Source organism: Heteronotia binoei, chromosome 19 (assembly GCF_032191835.1).
Source record: "Heteronotia binoei isolate CCM8104 ecotype False Entrance Well chromosome 19, APGP_CSIRO_Hbin_v1, whole genome shotgun sequence".
Taxonomy (NCBI): Eukaryota; Metazoa; Chordata; class Lepidosauria; order Squamata; family Gekkonidae; genus Heteronotia; species Heteronotia binoei.
In genome coordinates, this window is record NC_083241.1 from 30,446,832 (window position 1) to 30,470,510 (window position 23,679).

The 23,679-nt window shown below is 50.0% G+C and overlaps 2 protein-coding genes across 2 annotated transcripts in view; both read right to left on the reverse strand.

Moving 5' to 3' along the window:
• The window catches only part of LOC132587645 (zinc finger protein 592-like), a 39,109-nt gene extending 16,284 nt beyond the window's left edge, over positions 1-22,825 (reverse strand). Inside the window, exons 1-2 of the mRNA XM_060259963.1 lie at positions 20,446-22,825; positions 1,735-1,913 (exon numbers count right to left, since the gene is read on the reverse strand). Coding sequence (XP_060115946.1) covers positions 1,735-1,913; positions 20,446-22,821 — 2,555 coding nt within the window. The 5' untranslated portion in view covers positions 22,822-22,825. The remainder of the gene's footprint in view (positions 1-1,734; positions 1,914-20,445) is intronic.
• The window catches only part of SEC11A (SEC11 homolog A, signal peptidase complex subunit), a 66,366-nt gene that overhangs the window by 32,680 nt on the left and 10,007 nt on the right, over positions 1-23,679 (reverse strand). The window lies entirely within an intron of this gene.

Consider the following 23,679-nt stretch of genomic DNA (forward strand, 5'->3'; position numbering starts at 1 on the left):
AAGGAGGGAAGGAGGGAGGCAGGGAAGGAGGGAGGCAGGGAAGGAAGGAAAGCAAATAGATGAGAGGTGGAAAGAAAGCAACTTTAAATGCATTTTCCAAGCTGCTGGTTGGCTTAGCTTGGCAAAGTGATTTAAAGAGGCAAATGCCTTCTCCAAGCTGGCTCACGGGGTTGTGGGGGCCTCGAGAGCCACACAATATGTGTGAAAGAGCCACATGTGGCTCCTGAGCTGCAGTTTGGCCACTCCTGCTCTGTCAAGTCTTTCCCTTAGTTGTCTCTTCAAAACAGAAACGTTCCAGATTCTTCCGCCTTTCCTCCTCGGGAAGGTGCTCCAACCCTCTCATCCTCTGGGTCGCCCTCCTCTGTACCTTTCCCATCTCTGCAGTGTCCTTTTTGAGATACAGTGGCCAGAAGTGATCACAGTTTTCCCATTGAGACCGCACTACAGATCTATACAGGTGCATTCCAACACAGACTGTTTTATGCTGAATTCCTTCCCTAATAACCCCTAAGTCAGCGTTTGCCTTTTCCACTGCTACTGCATATTGGGTTGAAACTTTCATTTTAAAAAAAAAGCCAGGCCTTCACATTCGCAGGTGGCTCTCCAAGCCTCTGGCTACCTACCTGAAATTACAAGCCAGTCCCCTACGGGCAAGGTATGTCTAATCTTACATTCTGCCGTTCTCCCAACTACTCCAGGTGATCTGTGCCAGATGACGGTAACAATTCTCCCCATTTACCTCTGCTCCCACAAAAATCGTGCATGATTTTTTTTGTGTGTGTGTGAGAGCACATGGCATGCCGCTCTTTGAAAGCAAGAGCCCGGGGCTATAATTATGCTCCGTGTTCCTCTTCCGCTGGAACGCAGGCTGAATATGTATCTTTTTAATATGCTCATCTAAAATCATTTTAGCGGCTCTTGCGCTACGAGGAAGCAGCAGCAAATCTAGGCTTTGAGGGAAACCCCCTCCCCCCCAAAAAACACAACAACACAAGCAGTAACGCTACACCAGTACGAATTATCCTGCTGCTCCCGCTAATTTGTGTAAAGGCTATCAATTTATTCAGCAGCTGAGCTTGAGGGCACAGTTGCTTCTACCTCTTTGGCTACCGCGTTGTGGATGTGCTGTTATCGTTCCTGCGTTGCAGCTAATATTGTTACTCGTGCTTGCGTCTGGGACATGTGGTCTGTATGTTGAATGCTTCTCCTTTTGACCGGAGACCTCAACCTTTTCCAGCTGTGGGCACCTTTTGCCACAGGGTGGTGGACAAAACCCTAAAATCGCACCTGTGAGAGGAGGAGCCAACCACAAAATGTCTAGGAGCGAGGTTATGCGTAAGGCAGATGTTCTGTTTAACACAACTCCTTTTAAAATGTTTCCTTGCATGCACACTGCGTATCAGAAGCCCCGCTGGGCAACAACCCCACCTACTTTTCTTGTGCATGCCAGGAAAGGTGTCAGTGAGCACTGCGGTGCTCTTTGGCACAGTGCTGGGGATCCCCGCTTTCAATTGCAGTGTTACGAATTTCTGCGTGTTGCTTTAAGCCTGCATTTTCTAGCCTATTATGTAGAGTATGAAATGCCTCAAATGGATAAATATTAAGAACTGCTTCCAAAGACCGTTGTGTGAAGCCCCCTCCTCCAACAACCTCTCGGTGTGCTTCCAGCTCCTTCGAATGCTTTTTTTTTTTTTGCCCGGGGGGGGGGGAGAGTAGGTGAATCGAAGGACAAACCTGTAGCCAACTTTGCGTGAATAATGCAGGCAGTTCTCCTTGACATGGGTTTGGAAGTAGGCTGACCGACAAATGGCGCCACACTCCGGGCAGCAGTAAGGAGATTTGTGAGCGTGGATTCTTTGATGAGCCCCGTAACTGCACTTGTTGGGCAACAGCATCAGGCACACTTGACAGGTCTATGGGGAAGGAAAGGGAGAGGCTGCGGTTAGCAGTTTTGCCTTGTAAGGGGACTTCTGTAAGAACATAAGAGAAGCCATGTTGGATCAGGCCAGTGGCCCATCCAGTCCAACACTCTTTGTCACAGAAGAACATAAGAGAAGCCATGTTGGATCAGGCCACTGGCCCATCCAGTCCAACACTCTTTGTCACAGAAGAACATAAGAGAAGCCATGTTGGATCAGGCCAGTGGCCCATCTAGTCCAACACACTTTGTCACAGAAGAACATAAGAGAAGCCATGTTGGAGCAGGCCAATGGCCCATCCAGTCCAATACTCTGTGTCACAGAAGAACATAAGAGAAGCCATGTTGGATCAGGCCAATGGCCCATCCAGTCCAACACTCTTTGTCACAGAAGAACATAAGAGAAGCCATGTTGGATCAGGCCAGTGGCCCATCCAGTCCAACACTCTTTGTCACAGAAGAACATAAGAGAAGCCATGTTGGATCAGGCCAGTGGCCCATCCAGTCCAACACTCTTTGTCACAGAAGAACGTAAGAGAAGCCATGTTGGATCAAGCCAGTGGCCCATCCAGTCCAACACTCTTTGTCACAGAAGAACATAAGAGAAGCCAGGTTGGATCAGGCCAGTGGCCCATCCAGTCCAACACTCTTTGTCACAGAAGAACATAAGAGAAGCCATGTTGGATCAGGCCAGTGGCCCATCCAGTCCAACACTCTGTGTCACACAGTGGCCACAAAACCCCAGGCGCCATCAGGAGGTCCATCAGTAGGACCAGGACCTCCTGATGGCACCTGGGATTTATTTTGCCGCTGTGTACATACACTGTACATACAATGTGTACATTCTTCCCACCTGAAGAAGAACCCCCACCCCCTTAGCTATTCATAAACTCCAGCTTTTCAGTACTTTCTGCTAGAGTTAAACCCTCCTGTATCCCTTCCCCTCCCCACTGCTCCCTCTCCAATATCTCTCCTTCAGCAGAGGCTGAACCCTGACAAATGTAAAGCGTTACAAATCCAGGCTCTCCATTCCCAAGAGCCTATCCCAGCCATCCCTGCAGTGGCTAGAAAATGCTGTCCAGTCGCAGGGCTTCCAAAGCAAGAGACATTCACAGGTGGTTTACTGTTGTTGGCCTCTGCATCTCCAAAAAAGGGTCCAGGCAAATAAGAACATAAGAGAAGCCATGTTGGATCAGGCCAACGGCCCATCAAGTCCAACACTCTGTGTCACACAGTGGCAAAAAATTTTATATACACACATACACTGTGGCTAAATAGGTGTGAAAACCCTCAGCTGGAGACCCTGGAGAGCCGCTGCCAGTCTGAGTAGACAATACTGACTCTGATGGACCAAGAGTCTGATTCATATGGACATATGAAGCTGCCTTCTACTGAATCAGACCCTTGGTCCATCAGAGTCAGTATTGTCTACTCAGACTGGCAGCGGCTCTCCAGGGTCTCCAGCTGAAGTTTTTCACACCTACTTGCCTGGACCCTTTTTTAGTTGGAGATGCTGGGGATTGAACCTGGGACCTTCTGCTTCCCAAGCAGATGCTCTACCACTGAGCCACCATCCCTCCCCTATAAGGCATTATAGGGGATTCAGTATAAGGCAGCTTCATATGTCCATTACAAAGCTGGTATTCCCTGCTGGTCTCCCATCCAAGTACTGACTAGGGCCAACCCTGCTTCACTTCCGAGATCTGAGCAGATCGGGCTGTCCTGGACCATCCGGGTCAGGGCACACTGCAGCAGCAGGGTGCAATAAACCTGGCATCCTCGATGTACAAAAGGAGTTATCGTAACTAGAGTTACCTTATTTTAGATGGAGAGATGGTGGCTCAGTGGTAGAGCATCTACTTGGTAAGCAGAAGGTCCCAGGTTCAATCCCCGGCATCTCCAACTAAAAAGGGTCCAGGCAAGTAGGTGTGAAAAACCTCCGCTTGAGACCCTGGAGACGCTGGAGACCTCTGCTTGAGACGCTGCCAGTCTGAGTAGACAATACTGACTCTGATGGACCGAGGGTCTGATTCAGTAGAAGGCAGCTTCATATGTTCAACTATGCACAAATAAGCCACCCGCAGAGGTCCCCCAGGGCTAAAAATGAAGCCCGTCATCTCTGCAAGGTCAAAAATGGAGGCTTCCTGAGCCAAGTCTCCCAAGTCCTAGGAAGCCCTAGGAGCGACTCCACCTGAAGCTGTAAAAGCGGCACAGGAATCTCTAATTCAGGAGGCCACAGGGAGGCAAAGAACGATGGCCGTGTGCTGCCGGGGCCAGCGGGAAGAGAAAGCAGGGCAGCTGTTTGTGAGGCCAGCGCTCTGGACAAAGGGTTATTAAAGAAGAGAGTGGAGGACTGGCCGTCTAAATGCCACAAGACAAATTCCGAACTGCATTCTCTGGCCACGGTTAACTCTCACTGGGCTTCAGCCTCCAGGGTAGCTGTCTGGCCTGTTCTATGGTGGGGCAAGCAGAATGAAAACGGCAATCTACCAGTGAAGCATTCTGCAGTGTACAAACAGATGCGGGTGCCTGGAATTTGGGCAGGGACTGCTGGGGGTGGCTTGTCATGTTCTGTGCTGCAGAGGTTTAAAACATTTCAGTGGCCCATGGGGGTTGTATTTATTTATTTATTTTTTTAAAAAAAAATCTAAGATATAACTGAGGTCAACCCACCAAGGTTCCACTGGACACCTTTACACACCTCTGCCCTATCCTAGCCTCATAGATATGCGTCTTTCTGAATTCCGTCTCATCACATCATTACTAATTCTCCTGTGTATTCACTCATCCACATGTATTAATTAAGTTAAATATATTTACGTACATGTTGTGGTGGAAAGCGCCATCCAGTCACAGCGGACCCGTGGCAATCCCATAGGGTTTCCCAGGCAAGAGATGTTCAGAGGTGGTCTGCCCTTTCCTGCCTCCACATCATGCCCCCGGTTTTCCTTGGAGGCCTCCCATCCAAATACTAGCCAGGACCGACCCTGATTATCTCCAGAAATCTGATGAGATTGGGCTAGCCTGAGTTACCTAGGTAAGGCTTTTAGATATATCCATCTATCTGCCATCTTACATATATCTAGGGGTGGAATTCTAGCAGGAGCTCCTTTGCATATGAGGTCACATAGCCCTGATGTAGCCAATCCTCCAAGAGCTTACAAGGCTCTTTTTTTGTGAGCTCTTGGAGGAGTGGCTACATCAGGGATGTGTGGCCTAATATGCAAAGGAGCTCCTGCGAGAATTCCACCCCTGACTGGCTACATCAGGGGTGGCTCTCCAGATGTTTTTTTGCCTACAACTCCCATCAGTCCCAGCCATTGGCCATGCTGGCTGGGGCTGATGGGAGCTGTAGGCAAAAAAAAATCTGGAGAGCCACCCCTGATGTAGCCAATCAGGGGTGGAATTCTCGCAGGAGCTCCTTTGCATATTAGGCCACACATCCTGGGCTACATCATAAGAACATAAGAGAAGCCATGTTGGATCAGGCCAATGGTCCATCCAGTCCACCACTCTGTGTCACACGGTGGCCAAAAAACCCCAAGTGCCATCAAGAGGTCTACCAGTGGAGCCAGGACACTAAAAGCCCTCCCACTGTGCCCCCCAAGCACCCAGAATACAGAGCATCACTGCCCCAGAGAGAGAGTTCCAATGATAAGCTGTGGCTAATAGCCACTGATGGACCTCTGCTCCATATGCTTATCCAATCCCCTCTTGAAGCTGGCTATGCTTGTAGCTGCCACCACCACCTGTGGCAGTGAATTCCACGTGTTAATCACCCTTTGGGTGAAGAAGTACTTCCTTTTATCTGTTCTAACCCGACTGCTCAGCAATTTCATGGAGTGCTCACGAGTAGGGATGTGCAAAAAAAAAATAATTCTGTTTTACACGGATTCGGAAGTATACGGGGGGGGGGGGGAATTCGGAATCCCCGTATACTCCTGAATACCGCATTCGGAATAGCTGCATATACGGTAGATGCGCGGCTATTACCGAATATACGGCCCTATTATACCCTATGGGCCATTGAAATCAATGGCAAATAGGGTATATTTGAAGCCGCATAGAGGGGAGGGGGTTTGAGGGAGAGCCCCCAAATTTGCAGGGGACCTGCAGGGGACTCTCCCCTCCAACCCCCCAAGTCCCAAAAAGATTGGGCCAGGGGATCCCATTCCAGGGGCACCCAAAGAGGGTGCCCCTATTCCATCATTATACCCTATGGGCCATTGAAATCAATGGCAACATAGGGCATAATTAGAGGCTACTGGGGGGCAGGGGGTTTGAGGGAGAGCCCCCAAATTTTCAGGGGACCTGCAGGGGACTCTCCAACAAACCCCCCCTCCCAAGTCCCAAAAAGATTGGGCCAGGGGGTCCCTGTCTTTGGGCTCCCCAAAAGGCCCATTGCCAACAATGATGGGGAAAGCCCAATTAGCCACTTCCTCATTGTAATTGTCGTGGGAAAAGTGGCTCTGGGGAGCAGGGGATTTTGAGGAGAGCCCCCCAAACTGCTGTGCAGCTTCAGGGCACTGTCCCACACAAAACCCACAAGGCCAAAAAAAATTGGACCAGGGGGTCCAATTCCTGGGGCACCCAAAGCCAAACCTAACCACATCAGAGAATTTCTATAGGACCCAAATGCACTACATCCCTCTATCTACTCTATGAACCCTGCAGGCCTGGAAGCAGTATAAACCCAGTTGCCAACGTCACTGCCACACAAAACACAATCTGTTCAAGGTCTGCTCTGCAGACCTGGCTGCAGCAAACCCAGATGCCAGCTCTCCAGCCCTGCCCCAAACAACACGGGGAGAAATGGCCAACCACAACAAGCCTGCTGGTTCTGGGTCTCTCACCCAGGTGCCAGCTTCCCTGCCACAGAACACACAATCTACTCTATAAAAACAAGAAAGTGACCCAGCCCACACACACCCTCGCCAACCCCCACACCAACCAGAGGTAATTTAAAAAAACCAAAACAAAACCAGCAGACTCACAAAAGGCCAAGTGTTAAAAAAGTGGCCTTTTCACCAACAAGAAAGCTCAGGCCAAATCAGTCAACAACACCCCCCCCCCCAAAACCAGAACCAGGGGGGGACAAAAGTGGCCTTTTAAACAATGGAAATTAGGCCAAACAGCACCCCACCCCCCAAGAACCCGAAGAGAAGAGTAACAGCAGCAGCACAACACAGCAGCAACAAATCAAACACTGAATACTTTTAAAACAGTAAAAAAATTAACTTTTAACAATACAGGAACTTTGCCAACCCCTCCCCCCCAAAAAACCCCTTCACCCTAACCCCAAGAAATCCAAGCCACCCAAATCAGGAGAAGTAAAAGGACACTGCACTTTTAAAAGTCCTCTCACTAAATTAAGATATGGGCGAATTGGCAAACCCCCCCACCCCAGGTCCCCTCCCCAAGCAGAAACCCCTAACCCCAAATAAGCTACCCCACCACCACCACCACCACCACCCAAATCTGGATAAGTAAAGGGACTCTAAGTCTTAAAAAGTCCTTTTACCAACAATAAATAAAAACAAGAACCCCAAGACTGTCTTACCTTGTCTTCTCTAGTCCAGGCAGTCTGGTAAGGCTGAGTGAGAGAGCAGCAGGCAGCAGCTGAAGCCAAGGGCCAGCCAGCAGCAGCACAATCTCTCACACACAGCAGCAATGGAGGAGTCCAGCCAGGAAGGAAGACTCCTTAAAAAGCCCTGCAAAGCATGCATTTGCAATGCATTTTGCAAATGCATGCTTTGGATTGGCTGCTGGGGCTCCTCTTCCCCCTCCCCCCCTCCCTGATCCCAGGGAGGCTATGGGAGAGGCGGGAAAAAGCAACTAAAGGCGGGAAAGTAGGCAAGCAGCTCCTTTGAGGCTGCAGAAGCTACTTTCCCGCCTTTTGAATTGACAGCCGTATACTTCCGAATAGCCATTCGTAAGTATACGGCGAGCCGTATTCGGCTGCTGTATAATGGGCACCTATGGGGATCGGCTGCAGCCTATTCCGTATGCAGCCGAATCAGTGGTGATTTGGCTGTAAATACGGTTCGGCCGAACCAAATGCACATCCCCACTCACGAGTTCTCATATTGTGAGGAAAGTACTCTACCTTCATCCCATGCATAATCTTGTAAACCTCTATCATGCCACCCCTTAGTTGACGTTTCTCCAAGCTAAGGGGAGGGGGTCTAACATGCAAAGGAGCTCCTGCTAGAATTCCACCCCTGATACATCCATCCATCCATCCATATAAATTTCACACTATAAAATGGCAAATTTCAGAGGGCAGCTGTGTCGGTCTGCAGTAGAAGAGCAAGATTTCAGTCCTGTAGCACCTTCCAGATCAACAAGATTTCCAGGGTATGAGCTTCAAGAGTTAATGCTCCCTTCATCAGATGCAAGTAGGAATTAAGATCCTCGAATCCTTATATCCCACACTAATCACGTTGATTCCATTTTGCACTGCACCTCTGCATCCCGACTCCCTTCTTTGCAACAACCCTCCTCCTGTCTTCTGACTGGGATAGAAGGACTCCGTTCCTACTTGTATTCTTTGACTCTCAAAAATTTAGACCCCAAAAGTCTTACTTATCCCCAAGGTGCTACCAGACTCCAATCGAGTTTGTAAACAGCAAACATCACCTGCCTTGTTTCCAACAATAAGGCTCCAAAAGAGCTGAAGTGACTTGCACCAAGAAGGTATCACTGGAATGCACATGCTGAAGTCTAAACAGCGCCTCTCCTTCTGGAGCCTCGTCTAGATGGGACACTTGGTTTTCCCATGAAATCACTATTGCCAGCCTTCACTGTCCCTAGACATCCTTGTCACAGACATGCTTCAATAACGCACATTCCAACCTTGCTGAAGCTGGCCAAGGAGCTACAGGGACCAGGGATACTAAGAGGAAAGCGGCAGCAGGGAAAGGAAAGGTCCCCTGTGCAAGCACCAGTCATTTCCTACTCTGAGGTGACGTTGTTTTCACAACATTTCACGGCAGACTTTTTACGGGATGGTTTGCCATTGCCTTCCCCGGTCATCTACACTTTCCCCCCAGCAAGCTGAGCCAACCTTGAGCCAGCTTTTGCTGGGATCGAACTCACATCGTGAAGCAGAGGGCTTTGACTGCAGTACTGCAGCTTTAACACTCTCCGCCACAGGGCTCTTAAGCAGCAGCAACTGTTCTTAATCTAGTCTTTCCATCTCCTTTTCTTTCCCTCCCTCTTGTGCACAAACACAGGGCCGGGCTTCAACATACTCTGAGGTGGGGCAGTTGTCAGGGCCCAGGACTTCTGGTGGGGTCCACTGCTGCACCCCCCCCCACACAATACCCCTCACCTGCCACCCATGCTCCCAAGTGGCCAGCGTAGGAGGGGCATGTGGATGGTGAACAGTGGTGGCGCTCCTGGTGGTAACAGCGCCAGCACACCCAGCAGGGAAAGGGTGTGCAGGTGGTGAAGGCAACTGAGCATTGGTGGTGGGAGGGCTTGCAAATGGGAGAAGGATGCCCAGGTATGGGATAGAGAAGGTAGAGAAAGAAGTACTTTTCTCCCTTTCTCACAGTACAAGAACTCATGGGCACATGATGAAATTGCTGAGCAGTCGGGTTAGAACGGATAAAAGGAAGTCCTTCTTCACCCAAAGGGTGATTAACACGTGGAATTCACTGCCACAGGAGGTGGCGGCTATAAGCATAGACAGCTTCAAGAGGGGAATGGATAAGCATATGGAGCAGAGGTCCATCAGTGGCTATTAGCCACAGCTTATTGTTGAAACTCTCTGTCTGGGGCAGTGATGCTCTGTATTCTTGTGCTTGTGGGGGGGCACAGTAGAAGGGCTTCTAGCCCCACTGGTGGACCTCTTGATGGCACTTGGGTTTTTTTGGCCACTGTGTGACACAGAGTGTTGGACTGGATGGGCCACTGGCCTGATCCAACATGGCCTCTCTTATGTTCTTATGTTTTTTATGTTCTAGGTGAGTGGGATGCATGCAGGCACAGGGATGGATGAAGAAAAAGGAGAAGAGTTGGTTTGGATACCTGCTTTTCTCTACCTTAAGGAGTCTCGGAGATGCTTACAATGGCCTTCCCTTTCCTCTCCGCACAACAGGCACCTTGTGAGGCAGGTGGGGCTGAGAAAGTTCAGAAAGAACTGTGGCTGGCCCAAGGTCCACCAGCAGGCGTCACATGGAGGAGCAGGGAATCAAACCCGGTTCTCTGGATTAGAGTCCACCACTCCTCTTAACCGCTACACCATGCTGGAAGAACCACGAAGACATGCACCAACGTCTCAGCTTAATCTGTGTACAAATCGAGGGATTCAGCCTTCTGGGGCCCCTAGCGGCAGCCAAACAAAACCCCTCTCCTAACAAGCCATGCGCTGCCACAGAGGACTCTCGGCCAGGACATCGGGGCCCATCTTTATTTTCTCTTTGGCTCAAAAGGGTAACATCTTTTCCATTCCTATATGAAAGGTGCTGGGTTTCCATCAAGCACGTGGAAACAGAAATGCCATCTCCTGACAAGAGTTCCCTCTGAGACGATTTAGTGTGAGCTGGCTCAGTTTTTTTAGCCCCTGTATCCTTTATAACAGGGGTCCTCAAACTACAGCCCGCGGGCCAGATGCGGCCCGCTGAGGACGTTTATGCGGCCTGCCGGGTTATGGCAAAATCAGACCGGAAGTGACGTTCGACTTAAACTCGCGTTAGCAATGCACACTTCCGGCACTGGGCTGAGGCGGCAGAGACAGCGTGTGAGGCGATACCGAGGTGAGGTGAGTTCCCAGGCTGGGGTGTGTGGTGTGGGGAAGGGAGAGAAATGCAGAAGACGGAGAACTGACGGCCCGCGGCCTTGTACAGTAACGGCAGCCACCACAACAGTCCGGCCCTCCAACAGTCTGAGGGACAGTGAACTGACCCCTATTTAAAAAGTTTGAGGACCCCTGCTTTATAAAGTTTATATCTCCACTATCTGGTGTTACATTTTATGACGCACATGTCAGATCCGGCCCTCATAGCAAAGGAGCCTGACACCCCTGCCTGAGCATCTGAACTGAATCCTCCAAGTCATCACAAGCTGCATTGCTGAGGCTGCGCTATATGAACCTGACGTGACTAAAACTGTTCTTGAAACTGAAAATATCCGTGCCTTCAAGATCTGATGCAGGAAAAGTGCTAGGGCTGGAAAGATTTGGTGTTGTTAGCCCTGTCTGCGGAAAAGGGCACAAAATGCTCATGGCCCAGACTCCCCATGGCCCCTGTTTTTTGTTCCAGAAATTTTTTCAGCATTAGCTTAAAGAACCACCCCCCAATAAAAACTGACTGTTTCTGCAAAACCTCTCAATTCCTGGCAACTTTTGCTCACTGATGGTATTACTAACGCCCCACGCTGCAGGAATCTGCAGATCTGCATTAGGCAGTAATTTAAGAGAGATTAGCTCAGTGTCTGTGTTAACGCCTTTGGCAAGACTGAAAGTGAAACCGGGAAGAGCCGCCAAACACAACAGCTCCGTAAGGGCTATCGGAGCAGAGCAGAAAGCTTCAAAATGGGATAGGAGTCTCTTCTGGGGCTCAAGCCACCTTCCCCCCACAAAATTTTTTTTTTGCCAATGGAAAAATCATTGATATACTCCTTCCTCAATCAGAAAGAATACAGACTGAAAATGCAAAACTCAGATAAACTTAACACCGCCTACTGGAACATCACGCTTTCCCCACCTACGCCAGATAACAGCTGGTTTTATTGCACGCTGTGAGTCACCCAAACAAGGGCTCGCCTCCTGCAGGCAGGATAACTTCTGTAGCTGACTAAAAACCCCGTCACTGCAAGAATGGCATTTTTCGGCACTCGAGAGAGATTGCGGGGGGTGTGAATAAGTCGCTACCGACTCTTTTATGGAATTATGTAAATAAATTATATGATGGCCCTGGCATATCCTGGAATTCCCCTTAGCCCCAGTTAACCCTAGAAACATCTTTAAAAGCCAACAAATAGGGAAGGAAAAGAAAAGGAGGAGGGGGAGGAGGAGGAATTGGTTTTATACCCTGCCCTTCACTACCCAAAAGAATCCTGGAGCAGTTTACGATAACCTTTTCGACTGTGGCTCCAACTCAGTGGAACGGCCTCTCTGTTTGGCAGGGCTTTGGAGGGGGTCTGAATAGCAGGCAACTGGCTCTTGTCTGCTTCCTTCTCCCTCTCTTGCTTCCTTTTGCATTTCAACTTACTTTGCAAGGCTTGCTCAATCGCACAGCAGAGCTACAGAGCCAAACCTGAATTTTCTCCATTGGTTGAGTCTCCTCCACTTCCTGGTCCACTGGGAACAGAGGAAAAGAGCCAGAGCTTCCTTGGCCCAGTTCCCTGGATCCCATGGGAGAAATACAAAGAAAGCGCTTTTAAGACCAAGAAGTGCTAATGTTTTAAGCATGTCTTAAGTTTTTTTAAAAAAAAACTTTAGTTGTGTTTGTCTGTGTCTTTTAAAAAGTTTATATCTCTGCTACCTAATCTTAAATAGGTACACCCATCGCCCCGCCAGGTCTCATTTAGGTCAGATCCGGCCCTCATAACAAATGAGCTCAACACCCCTGCTTTAGAGTAAGGAGCCTTCAGTTCAGCTTAAGCGGCTCTAGACTGGAGGAAAGGTTCAAACTGGAGTTAAAAGGAAAAGTGCTGCAAGAATATTTTAATAAATAAACTTTGTCTGCTGAAGCAGCAATTTGTCCCCCCCCCCCTCATAGAACTAGTCATACCATGAGATTGTGCAATGCAATCATGTAGTGCACTGGTTAAGGGAGCGTCAGATAAGTATTGGGGAGACCCAGGTTCAAATCCCCACGTGTGTCATAGAAAATTGCTGGGTGATCTCGGACCAGTCACACATTGCCAGCCTAGCCTACCTCATAGGGATGTTGTAAGGACAAAATGGAGGAGAGGAAAACAATGTAAGCTACTTTGGGCCTCCATTGTATAGAAAAACAGAGTACAAATAAATAAAAATTTAAAAACCCACCACGGCTCTTCCCCTCCCCTATGCAGATCTCCCAGGCTTCTCAGCACACTTGCACTGGCCCCAATTTCCACCATGGCAAATGCTAACTACACCTTTTCTCAACTGGGAAAACAACTGGGAACCAATTCCCTCTCAGTAAGCTTTCCACACAAGCGGTCAAGAAACGCTTGTTCCCAAGAAACGGTTCAAAGCCTTCTTCGCCTGACCTGCACCAGCTGGGCGAAAGCTACTGCTGTAAATATATAATTTTGGCTGTGCCCTTAACTGCAGCTGGAAGATGGCATTTGCACTGTGGAATCAAAGGTCTCCCTGTGGCCCTGAAGCAGCCAGCAGTCAGAACCAAGATTTCCTGGCCCCTCCACGGCTCATGAATTGTGCAGTGAAGGCAGTGGCAGCCGAAAGCCACAATTCACAAGAACATAAGAGAAGCCATATTGGATCAGGCCAATGGCCCATCCAGTCCAACACTCTGTGTCATACAGTGGCCAAAAAACCCCAGGTGCCATCAGGAGGTCCACCAGTGGAGCCAGGACACCAGAAGTCCTTCCACTGTGCCCCCCTCCCCAAGCACCAAGAATACACAGCATCACTGACTCATTTGCAAGAGTAAGAAACAGCTTATGTGCTATCCGATGCCCTTGTTCCCCTTCACCTTGCTTGATGAGATTTTGCCAGTTTTACAGGGCCACCCTGAACAGACTTACACTCTTAGGAAAGGTCCCCCTGTGCAAGCACCAGTTGTTTCCGACTCTGGGGTGACGTTGCTTTCACAATGTGTTCACGGCAGACTTTTTATGGGGTGGTTTGCCATTGCCTTCCCCAGTCATCTACACATTCCCCCCAGCAAGCTGGGTACTCATTTTACTGACCTCGGAAGGGTGGAAGGCTGAGTCAACCTCGAGTTGGCTACCTGAAAATCCAGCTTCTGCCGGGGATTGAACTCAGGTCGTGAGCAGAGCTTAGGACTGCAGCACTGCGGCTTTAACACTCTGCACCACGGGGCCTCTTCAAGACCAACAAAATTTCAGGTTACACGCTGTTGAGATTCAAAGCTCCCTCTGACTCTTTCAAAACCTCGTATACTGAATATCTTGTTGGTTTCTAAAGTCTTGATTCTGGATTCGAATCAAGCTCTTCAACTACAGACCAACACGGCTGCCCTCTGAAACTGTCTGTTTAGGAGGACGCTGCGATTTCATCTGTTTTGTTTTATTCCGAAAACCTCTGTCCTGCCTAATACGCCACGACTCTAACAGCCAGAAAATAAAACAGGCAAGAACTTCAGCCTAGAGCATCCTGTGTGAATTTCCCAGGCTGTGGCTTTTTAGCTAGATTACCAAACCAAATTGCCATAGAAGAAACGCAGCAAGTTGGCAGAAAGATCGCTGCTGAGAAAGTTCTGTGCCAGCAGCCATCAGAAACGAGGGGCTGTGAATGATCCCTTTGTTAAGATAAAGGTTCCTTTGTGGGTTTTCAACACAACTACAAGATCAACTGAAGACAGCCAAGGCAAGCAAAAACAAAACAGGACAGGACGGGAGGAAAGCCAGAAAAGACTCAAGATCAGCCCCACTGCTGCGGCGGAGTTGTGGAGAGTTTAAATGCACGCTTGCAAAAGGCTGCATGAAGTTAACACATGACCTCCGCCCTGACCACTTTTACTGGGAGGTGAGTCATTCAGATCTCAGCAGAACTCATTTCCAAGGAAGCGTATGGAGGAGTGGAAGTTTAACTTAGCGGTAAAGATAAAGGTAAAAGTAGTCCCCTGTGCAAGCACCAGTCATTTCCGACTCTGGGGTGATGTTGCTTTCACAACGTTTTTCACGGCAGACTTTTTACGGGGTGGTTTGCTATTGCCTTCTCCAGTCATCTGCACTTCCCCCCCAGCAAGCTGGGTACTCATTTTACTGACCTCGGAAGGATGGAAGGCTGTGTCAACCTGGAGTCGGCTACCTGAACCAGCTTCCGCTGCGTTGTCTGAACAGTAGCGTTTTGTTAACTCATTTTGTTGGGACTTCAATTTTTAGTGGAATAATCAAGTTAGATCGACCAAAAGCATCTCAACTGACTGAAGGTTGTTGCTGATTAATCAAGCAGGAGAATACAGTCAATCATCATTTTAAATAAAAGCCTTCACACACCAAAAAAGTAGGTGATTGATATTCTCTTAGAAGAGGCATAAGGAAGCCATATTAGGCCAAGCCAACGGCCCATCCAGTCTAACACTCTGGGTCACACAGAGGTCAAAACCCAGGTGCCATCAGAAGGTCCATCAGTGGGGCTAGAACTCCAGAAGTCCTCCCACTGTTGCCCCCTGAGTACCAAGAACACAGAGCATCACTGCCCCAGACAGTGCTCCATCTATATTTTGTGGTTCATAGGCACTGATGGACCTCTGCTCCATATGTTTATCCAATCCCCTGTTGAAGGTGTCTGAGCTGGTAGTCGCCACCATCTCCTGAGCAGGTGAATCCCCCCTTCTGAGTGTCCCTGCTGTGACGCAGTCATGCATCATCTCCTGTGGAGAGCCAGTTTGGTGTAGTGGTTAAGTGTGCAGACTCTTATCTGGGAGAACCGGGTTTGATTCCCCCCTCCTCCACTTGCACCTGCTGGAATGGCCTTGGGTCAGCCATAGCTCTGGCAGAGGTTGTCCTTGAAAGGGCAGCTGCTGTGAGAGCCCTCTCCAGCCCCACCCACCTCACAGGGTGTCTGTTGTGGGGGAGGAAGGTAAAGGAGATTGTGAGCCGCTCTGAGACTCTTCGGAGTGGAGGGCGGGATATAAATCCAATATCTTCATCTACCTCACAGGGTGTCTGTTGTGGGGGAGGAAGGTAAAGGAGATTGTGAGCCGCTCTGAGCCTCTTCGGAGTGGAGGGCGGGATATAAATCCAATATCTTCATCTACCTCACAGGGTGTCTGTTATGGGGGAGGAAGGTAAAGGAGATTGTGAGCCGCTCTGAGCCTCTTCGGAGTGGAGGGCGGGATATAAATCCAATATCTTCATCTACCTCACAGGGTGTCTGTTATGGGGGAGGAAGGTAAAGGAGATTGTGAGCCACTCTGAGCCTCTTCGGAGTGGAGGGCGGGATATAAATCCAATATCTTCATCTACCTCACAGGGTGTCTGTTATGGGGGAGGAAGGTAAAGGAGATTGTGAGCCGCTCTGAGCCTCTTCGGAGTGGAGGGCGGGATATAAATCCAATATCTTCATCTACCTCACAGGGTGTCTGTTATGGGGGAGGAAGGTAAAGGAGATTGTGAGCCGCTCTGAGCCTCTTCGGAGTGGAGGGCGGGATATAAATCCAATATCTTCATCTACCTCACAGGGTGTCTGTTATGGGGGAGGAAGGTAAAGGAGATTGTGAGCCGCTCTGAGCCTCTTCGGAGTGGAGGGCGGGATATAAATCCAATATCTTCATCTACCTCACAGGGTGTCTGTTATGGGGGAGGAAGGTAAAGGAGATTGTGAGCCACTCTGAGCCTCTTCGGAGTGGAGGGCGGGATATAAATCCAATATCTTCATCTACCTCACAGGGTGTCTGTTATGGGGGAGGAAGGTAAAGGAGATTGTGAGCCGCTCTGAGCCTCTTCGGAGTGGAGGGCGGGATATAAATCCAATATCTTCATCTACCTCACAGGGTGTCTGTTATGGGGGAGGAAGGTAAAGGAGATTGTGAGCCGCTCTGAGCCTCTTCGGAGTGGAGGGCGGGATATAAATCCAATATCTTCATCTACCTCACAGGGTGTCTGTTATGGGGGAGGAAGGTAAAGGAGATTGTGAGCCGCTCTGAGCCTCTTCGGAGTGGAGGGCGGGATATAAATCCAATATCATCATCATCATCATCATCATCATCATCATCATCATCATCATCATCATCATCATCATCATCATCATCATCATCATCATCATCATCATCTTCTTCTTCTTCTTCTTCTTTTTCTTCTTCTTCTTCTTCTTCTTCCAAACTATGTCTTCTTCAGGTTTTATTTAGATAAAAACCCGCCTAGACTTCACTTCATTAACCTATTAAACCTCGTAAGATTTAAGATTTCTTTGCTCCAGTGACAGCGTTAATGCTTTACGGGGAGGAAGCAGTATTTTCTTTTTGTCACGTTATGAAAAGACGGAAGTTGCTGGGAAAGACAGCAACGTTAGGAAAAGTGGAAGGCAGCAGGAAAAGAGGAAGACCCAGCATGAGACGGATCGGCTCAGTCAAGGAAGAAGACGGCAGATTTATACCCCACTCTCCTCTCTAAATCAGCGACTCAGAGCGGCTTACAATCTCCAATATCTTCTCCCCCCACAACAGACACCCTGTGAGGTGGGTGGGGCCGAGACGGCTCTCCCAGCAGCTGCCCTTTCGAGGACAACCTCTGCCAGAGCTATGGCTGGCCCAAGGCCATTCCAGCAGGTGCAAGTGGAGGAGTGGGGAATCAAACCCGGTTCTCCCAGATTAGAGTCCACACACTTAACCACTACACCAAACTGGTTCTCAAGACCCAAGCAAGGCTGTTAACAACAGGACATTTTGGAGAACGTTCATTCACAGGGTCACCATCGGTTGGACACGACCTGACGTCACTTCACACACACACACAAATAGCAAATGTTTTGAAGACCTTTTGTATGTCTTGGTTGCAGACATCCAAGAGGACAGCAGTTAAATAAAAATGCACTTGACCACAACTTGTACCCCTGACTCTTTCTCACACACAGAGTGATGACATGGAAGTTATCTCAGACTAACTCCAGTTACCTGCATCTGAAGAAGTGTGCCTGCACACGAAAGCCGACGCCCAGAATTAAACTTGTGGGTCTGAAAAGGTGCCCCTGGACTCAGACTTTGTTCTGCTGCTTCAAATTAGCATGGCCACCCACCTAAATCTATCGTTACCTGTGATGCATTAATACAGAGGCATGGATTAACTGAACCTAGTTTTCTTTCCACTAACTAGGACCCAAAGCCAAGATTAAATTCTACATAAACCATATCCAGGCACGCTTTTTATTTAATAGTGGTTAAACTGGATGTCTGGATGCAGCCTTCATAAGTGAAGAAGAAGATATTGGATTTATATCCCGCCCTCCACTCCGAAGAGTCTCAGAGCGGCTCACAATCTCCTTTACCTTCCTTCCCTACAACAGACACCCTGTGAGGTGGGTGGGGCTGGAGAGGGCTCTCACAGCAGCTGCCCTTTCAAGGACAACCTCTGCCAGAGCTATGGCTGACCCAAGGCCATTCCAGCAGGTGCAAGTGGAGGAGTGGGGAATCAAACCCGGTTCTCCCAGATAAGAGTCTGCTCAACTAACCACTACACCAAACTGGCTCTCCAGTGACAGTGGAAATACCTCCAGGGAAGACACTGAGCTGGTGTATGGCTCTCAGCCACTCCCATGCGAACCCATTACTGTAGACTGAAGTCTTGCTTCCTATAATAAAAGCAGCAGTCTGTACATAGGACAGAGCCAAGAAGCCCAAGATGGCTAGAAGAGGGAAAAGGTGCTAAGTGAAAAAAAAAAAAAAAGCTTGAAGGCATACAAATAGGCCTGCTATAAGAAACAATACCTTAATCACTCATCTTCTATCCCAGTGATTGGAACTACATCGCTTCAAGGTGTTGGTATTGACCTTTAAAGCCCTATATCAGGGGTGGCCAATGGTAGCTCTCCAGATGTTTTTTGCCTACAACTCCCATCAGCCCCAGCCATTGGCCTTGCTGGCTGGGGCTGATGGGAGTTGTAGGTGAAAAACATCTGGAGAGTTACAGTTGGCCACCCCTGCCCTATATGGTCAGGGTCCTGCTTATCTACGGGACCGCCTTTCTCCGTATGTTCCCCAGAGAGCTCTGCGTTCAGGGACACAAAATCTACTGTCCATCCCCAGACCAAGGGAGGCCAGACTGTGCTCTACACGAGTAAGGGCCTTCTCAGTGGCAGCACCAGAAATGTGGAATTCTCTCCCGGAGACCATAAGGGTCCCACGGGACCTTTCTCAGTTCTGCAGGGCCTGTAAAACCAAATTATTTCGACAGGACTTTAACACCTAATAAGGGAAGGACTGCCATCCTACACTGCTGAGGAACTACAATCACTATAGGATCACTGTCAGAGGAAAGTAAGATCCCGCCTACTTTTGAAGTAAACAGCACCACAAATCTTTTAAACTGTATTTTATTGTTTTAAACTTCAATTGTATTTTTTGAATTTGCTTGTTAGCCGCCCTGAGTCCGCCTGCAGAGAGGGCGGGATAAAAGTCGAAAATAATAAAATAAAATAAATAAATAAAGCACCAGTGCGGTTTGACCGTGTTTCAGGGCACCAAACAGCTCAGAACCACATTTATATTTCACATTAAACCCTCTCTGTGCTCTTTCCCAGAGGCTGTCTCAAATTTTACACAGCAGACAGATCAGGGGTCCCCAGTGTGGTACCCGGGGGTGCTTGCCAAGACCCTTTCTGCCCCGCCCCCCCGCCACCGAATGCATTTAGAAAGTGGGTGGGGCCAGGTGGTGCTTTCTCCGGCAAGTCTTTTGATTGGCCACTGATGATTTGATTGGCTGTGCAGTCTTTAAACATGTTGCTTCGGCGGCAGCTGCCATCACGGCACAAAGGCCTTTGCTGGGTGGCTGAAGATAGGACGGGGCAACCATCTTGTAGCTGGTTCCACCTCCTGTGGCAGCCAATTCAGAGTTACACCCACGACACTGGGTCAGAATTCCAAAGGCGCCCGCAGGCTCAAAAAAGTTTGGGACCCCTAGTATAGATTCTAAGACAGGGGTGTCAAACATGTGGCCTGGGGGTCAAATCAGGCCCCCAGAGGGCTCCTATCAGGCCCCTAAGCCACTGGCTTCCTTCTCCCTCTCTTGCTTCCTTCTGCATAACAGCTTGCTTGGCCAGGCCCTCTCAATCGCATAACAGATCTACTGAGCCAAGTCCCTCTCACTTCTATTGGCTGAGGCTCCTCCCCCTCAGGCCCCTAAGCCACTGGCTGTCATCTTCTTCCTTCTCCCTCTCTTGCTTCCTTCTGCATAACAGCTTGCTTTGCCAGGCCCTCTCAATCGCATAACAGATCTACTGAGCCAAGTCCCTCTCACTTCTATTGGCTGAGGCTCCTCCCCCTCCTGGTCCCCTGGGGAAGGAAGGAAAGAGCCAGAGCTTCCTTTGCCCAGTTCCCCGGATCCCATGGGAGAAAGACAAAGAAAGCACCTTTAAGACTGTGTGTTAATGTTTTAAGATTTTTTTTAAAAAAAAATCTTTGTGTTTGCCTGTGTCCTTTATAAAGTTCATATCATAAACAGGTATGCACATGGCCCGGCCGAACCCAACCCGACATGGCCCGGCCCGACAAGGTCTCATTTATGTCAGATTCGGCCCTCATAACAAATGAGTTCGACACCCCTGTCATCTAAGGCACGGAATGATTTGGCAGTTCCCACCTTGTGCTCAGCTTATCACACGTCGGCGGTTCTTTGGCTTTAACACAAACTCAACAGAGGGCAACTCAGACCTTTAGAGAGCAACTTACCAGCCCCTCGCTGTCTTCCGAGGTCCTCTGATAATGCGCAGCGAGGGCGACGTAGTCCAGCGCCTGCTTATTACATTCAAAACACTTTAATCCGTGGCGAATCAGTCTCAAGGGGTCCGTGTACAGAGGCAGAGCTGGCGGGGGCTGAGGGTTCGAGGAACTTCCCGTCCCCGGGCTTCCCGAGGCGGAGCGGGACTTTTGCGAGAGGGAGGGCAGCCGCGAGGCCTGCGGCGTCGAAGACGTTGACGAGCTCGTCGGGGAAGGCGAAAACATTTGGTCTGCGGAAATGGGCTTCATGAAGAGCTGCGAGCACTGCATGATGAAGCCTTTGCTCTTGTGATCCCGGGCGTGCTTGAGCAAGCTGCACTTGTTGAAGAAGAGCAGCGTCGCCGAACACTGGGTGCAGAGGACTTCGATGTGGACGCTCCTCCGGCTGTAATGCTGCGTGAGGCTCTTCTCTAAGGCAAACGAGTCCCCGCACTCCAGGCAACAATACCCGGAGACGGGCAACTGAATACTGCTGTCCCGCGGAGGGCTGAGGTTGGGCGCGTAGATCGGCACGGGGTTGGCGCCGTGGAGCACTTTGTGGAACGCCTCGACGACCAGCGGGGCGGCTTTCTTCACCTGGTGCACAAGCGGCACCGTCATCTGCGTCAGCTGGGACGGGCCGCGCCGCTGCACGGAAGATTTTGCCGCCACGGACGCGGCCACGCTGTGGGGGACCAGGTTGAGGTTGGCGAGGTGCACGGCCTTGGGGAGGAGGCTGGCGGGGTTGCAGGGCTGCGCTGCCAGGCCCTGCGATGGCTTCTTGCTCGGCTGCTGGCCCACGAGGCCCGCTTTCACTGCACTGCAGTCAGCCAGCAGAGAGAAACTGGAGGCGCTGTTGACGGGAATGTCTGCGATGAGAGTGTCTAGCTGGGGGCTCGCTAGGGTCACCTCCTGAGGAGCCGCTTTCACGAAACCTTTGCACGGCTCCATTTCCATGGACGCGCCAGCTTCTGGGGAAGGGAGAGACTTCACAAACTCCTCTGTCGCTGAGCTCTCTGGGGGCGATTCTAGAGGGAACTTGCCCAGTTCGTCCACCTCTGGCAAGATCCTTGTGACTGTCCGTTTAATTTCCCCCGAAGAGGTTTTAATCGTCTTGATCCTCACCTTGGGGATGGCGGGCGGAGAGCCGGTGGCCACGGAGGGAGACCCTTTGCTGCTGCTGTCGCTGCACACGCTCCGAGGGGACTCGGGCTGCTTGTTGGCCTTCCTCACCATCTCGAGGGGGCTTCTGGGACTCTTTGGTGACTTGGGCATTTTGGGGCTTCCTTTAACGCCGTCCTTAAAGGAGCCCGGGGGCTCTTTCGCCGGACTCGCCTGATCGTCTTTTGCGATGCCCGCCACCTTTTTGGCCTGGAGGGCAACGAGCGCGGCGACGCAAGAGGACAGTTTGGAATGAGCGGGCTTTATTCGCTGGCGAGGAGGGACCGCAGAAGAGAAGTTTATCTCCGGCGCAGGCCCTTTGCTCTCCACCAGGTTATTGCTGTGGAAGTTGCCAAGGGGCAACCCTTCACCGAGGAAGCTGTTTGTGTCTGCGGGGTCTTTGCCGGGCGCGTCGTGTTTCTCCGGGCTCTTGTCGCGTTCCCTCTGGCCGGCGTCCACCCTACATTCTTGCAGCCCCTGCATTTCTATCTTTGGATCTCTTTTACAGTATTGATCGAACATACTCAGTTCCGGTTCCGGCAACTTCTTACTAAGCAGATCTAGCAGTGAGGGCCCTGTTGAAATAAACCTACTAAGCTCTGGTTCTGGTAGGGTCCTACTAAGGAGATCTAACACGGACGACCCGGAAGGAATATACATTGGATGGGGTTGAAAGTAGGGAGTCTGGGAAAGTTTCGGTTTATCTACAATACTGTTCTCTTTGAGCGCATCTTCCGGCTCGGGGCTGGAGATGGGGCTGAACTGACTGAAGGTCGGCAGCGGCTCTGACTTGGCCGGCTCCAGCTTCTCGGGGTAGCTCCTCAAGCCGTCCCCGTTGATAAAAGCGGAATCAAACTTACTGTAGCTGTGAGTCTCCAGGGGCAGATCGGAGCCCCGGAATCCATTGTGTAGCAGGCCGGGTCCTAGGTGGTTGCCTTCCTTTTCCGCCTCGAAGGACTCCTGGCGGCACGTGTTCTTCACGATGACGCTCACCACTGGCACGTCAGAAGCTGGCGCCGCGTGAGACAGGGACGCGTTTTCGTCGATGCAGATTCCGGACTGCTTCAGATGGTTCTCGTTCTCCTCGCCGGCCGTCTGGATCGCTTCCTTGGCGTCGAGGCTGGTTGGATCGGGAATGTCGAAAGCAGCCAGCAGGTCGTCGAAGTCTGGAGTTTTCATGTCCCCCATGATGAAAGCTGTAACGAAAGCAAAAATACGCTGTCAGGTGCTGTGCTGGTGGATGCCAATTTACCACCTTTCCCACTGTTTAGACAGCAGTGGATTCTATTAACTTGAGAGCCCAGGGAGGCAAATACACACTTGCCACTTTAATGGTTCCCACACTCTAGGACAGGGGTGGCCAAACTGCAGCTTGGGAACTACATGTGGTTCTTTCACATATATTGTGTGGCTCTCAAAGCCCCCACTGTCCTGCTGGTCACCTTGGAGAAGGCATTTCTCTCTCATTAAATCATTTCTCCAAGCCAAGCCATCCAGCGGCTTGGGAAATGCATTTAAAGCTGCTTTCTTTCCACCTCTCCCTCCCCCATCTATTTGCCTGCCTGCCTTCCTTCTTGCCTGCTCTCAGTTATCTGACATTCATGTCTTGTGGCTCTCAGACATCTGACATTTATTCTCTGTGGCTCTTATGTTAAGCAAGTTCGGCCACCCCTGTTCCAGGACTTCAATGGAGGGTTAAACACCCATGGCTGTTTAGCAGAACAAAAACTATTTTTTTGCAACAGGGGTAATGGGCCATGATCAATCTTTCCAAAGGATTCTTTGGCCTTTTTTTTTGCCTCTGTTAACAGAGGAGAAACTATCTGCCAAACTTCTGCTGAGGATTTTAGCTTTCTCTGAAGTTCGAAAATGAAGCCTCTGCCCTCCCCCCTGACCAGATTCTAAATGACGCAGCACAAGAGTGGAAAAACAAAGATGCAAGAAACATAAATATGTTTCTTATATTTTAATGGACTTTTGGTGGTGGGTTCCCCCTCCTTGAAGTCCTTACACCCTTTTGCCCTTTCTCTTGTGGCCACTGTGTGT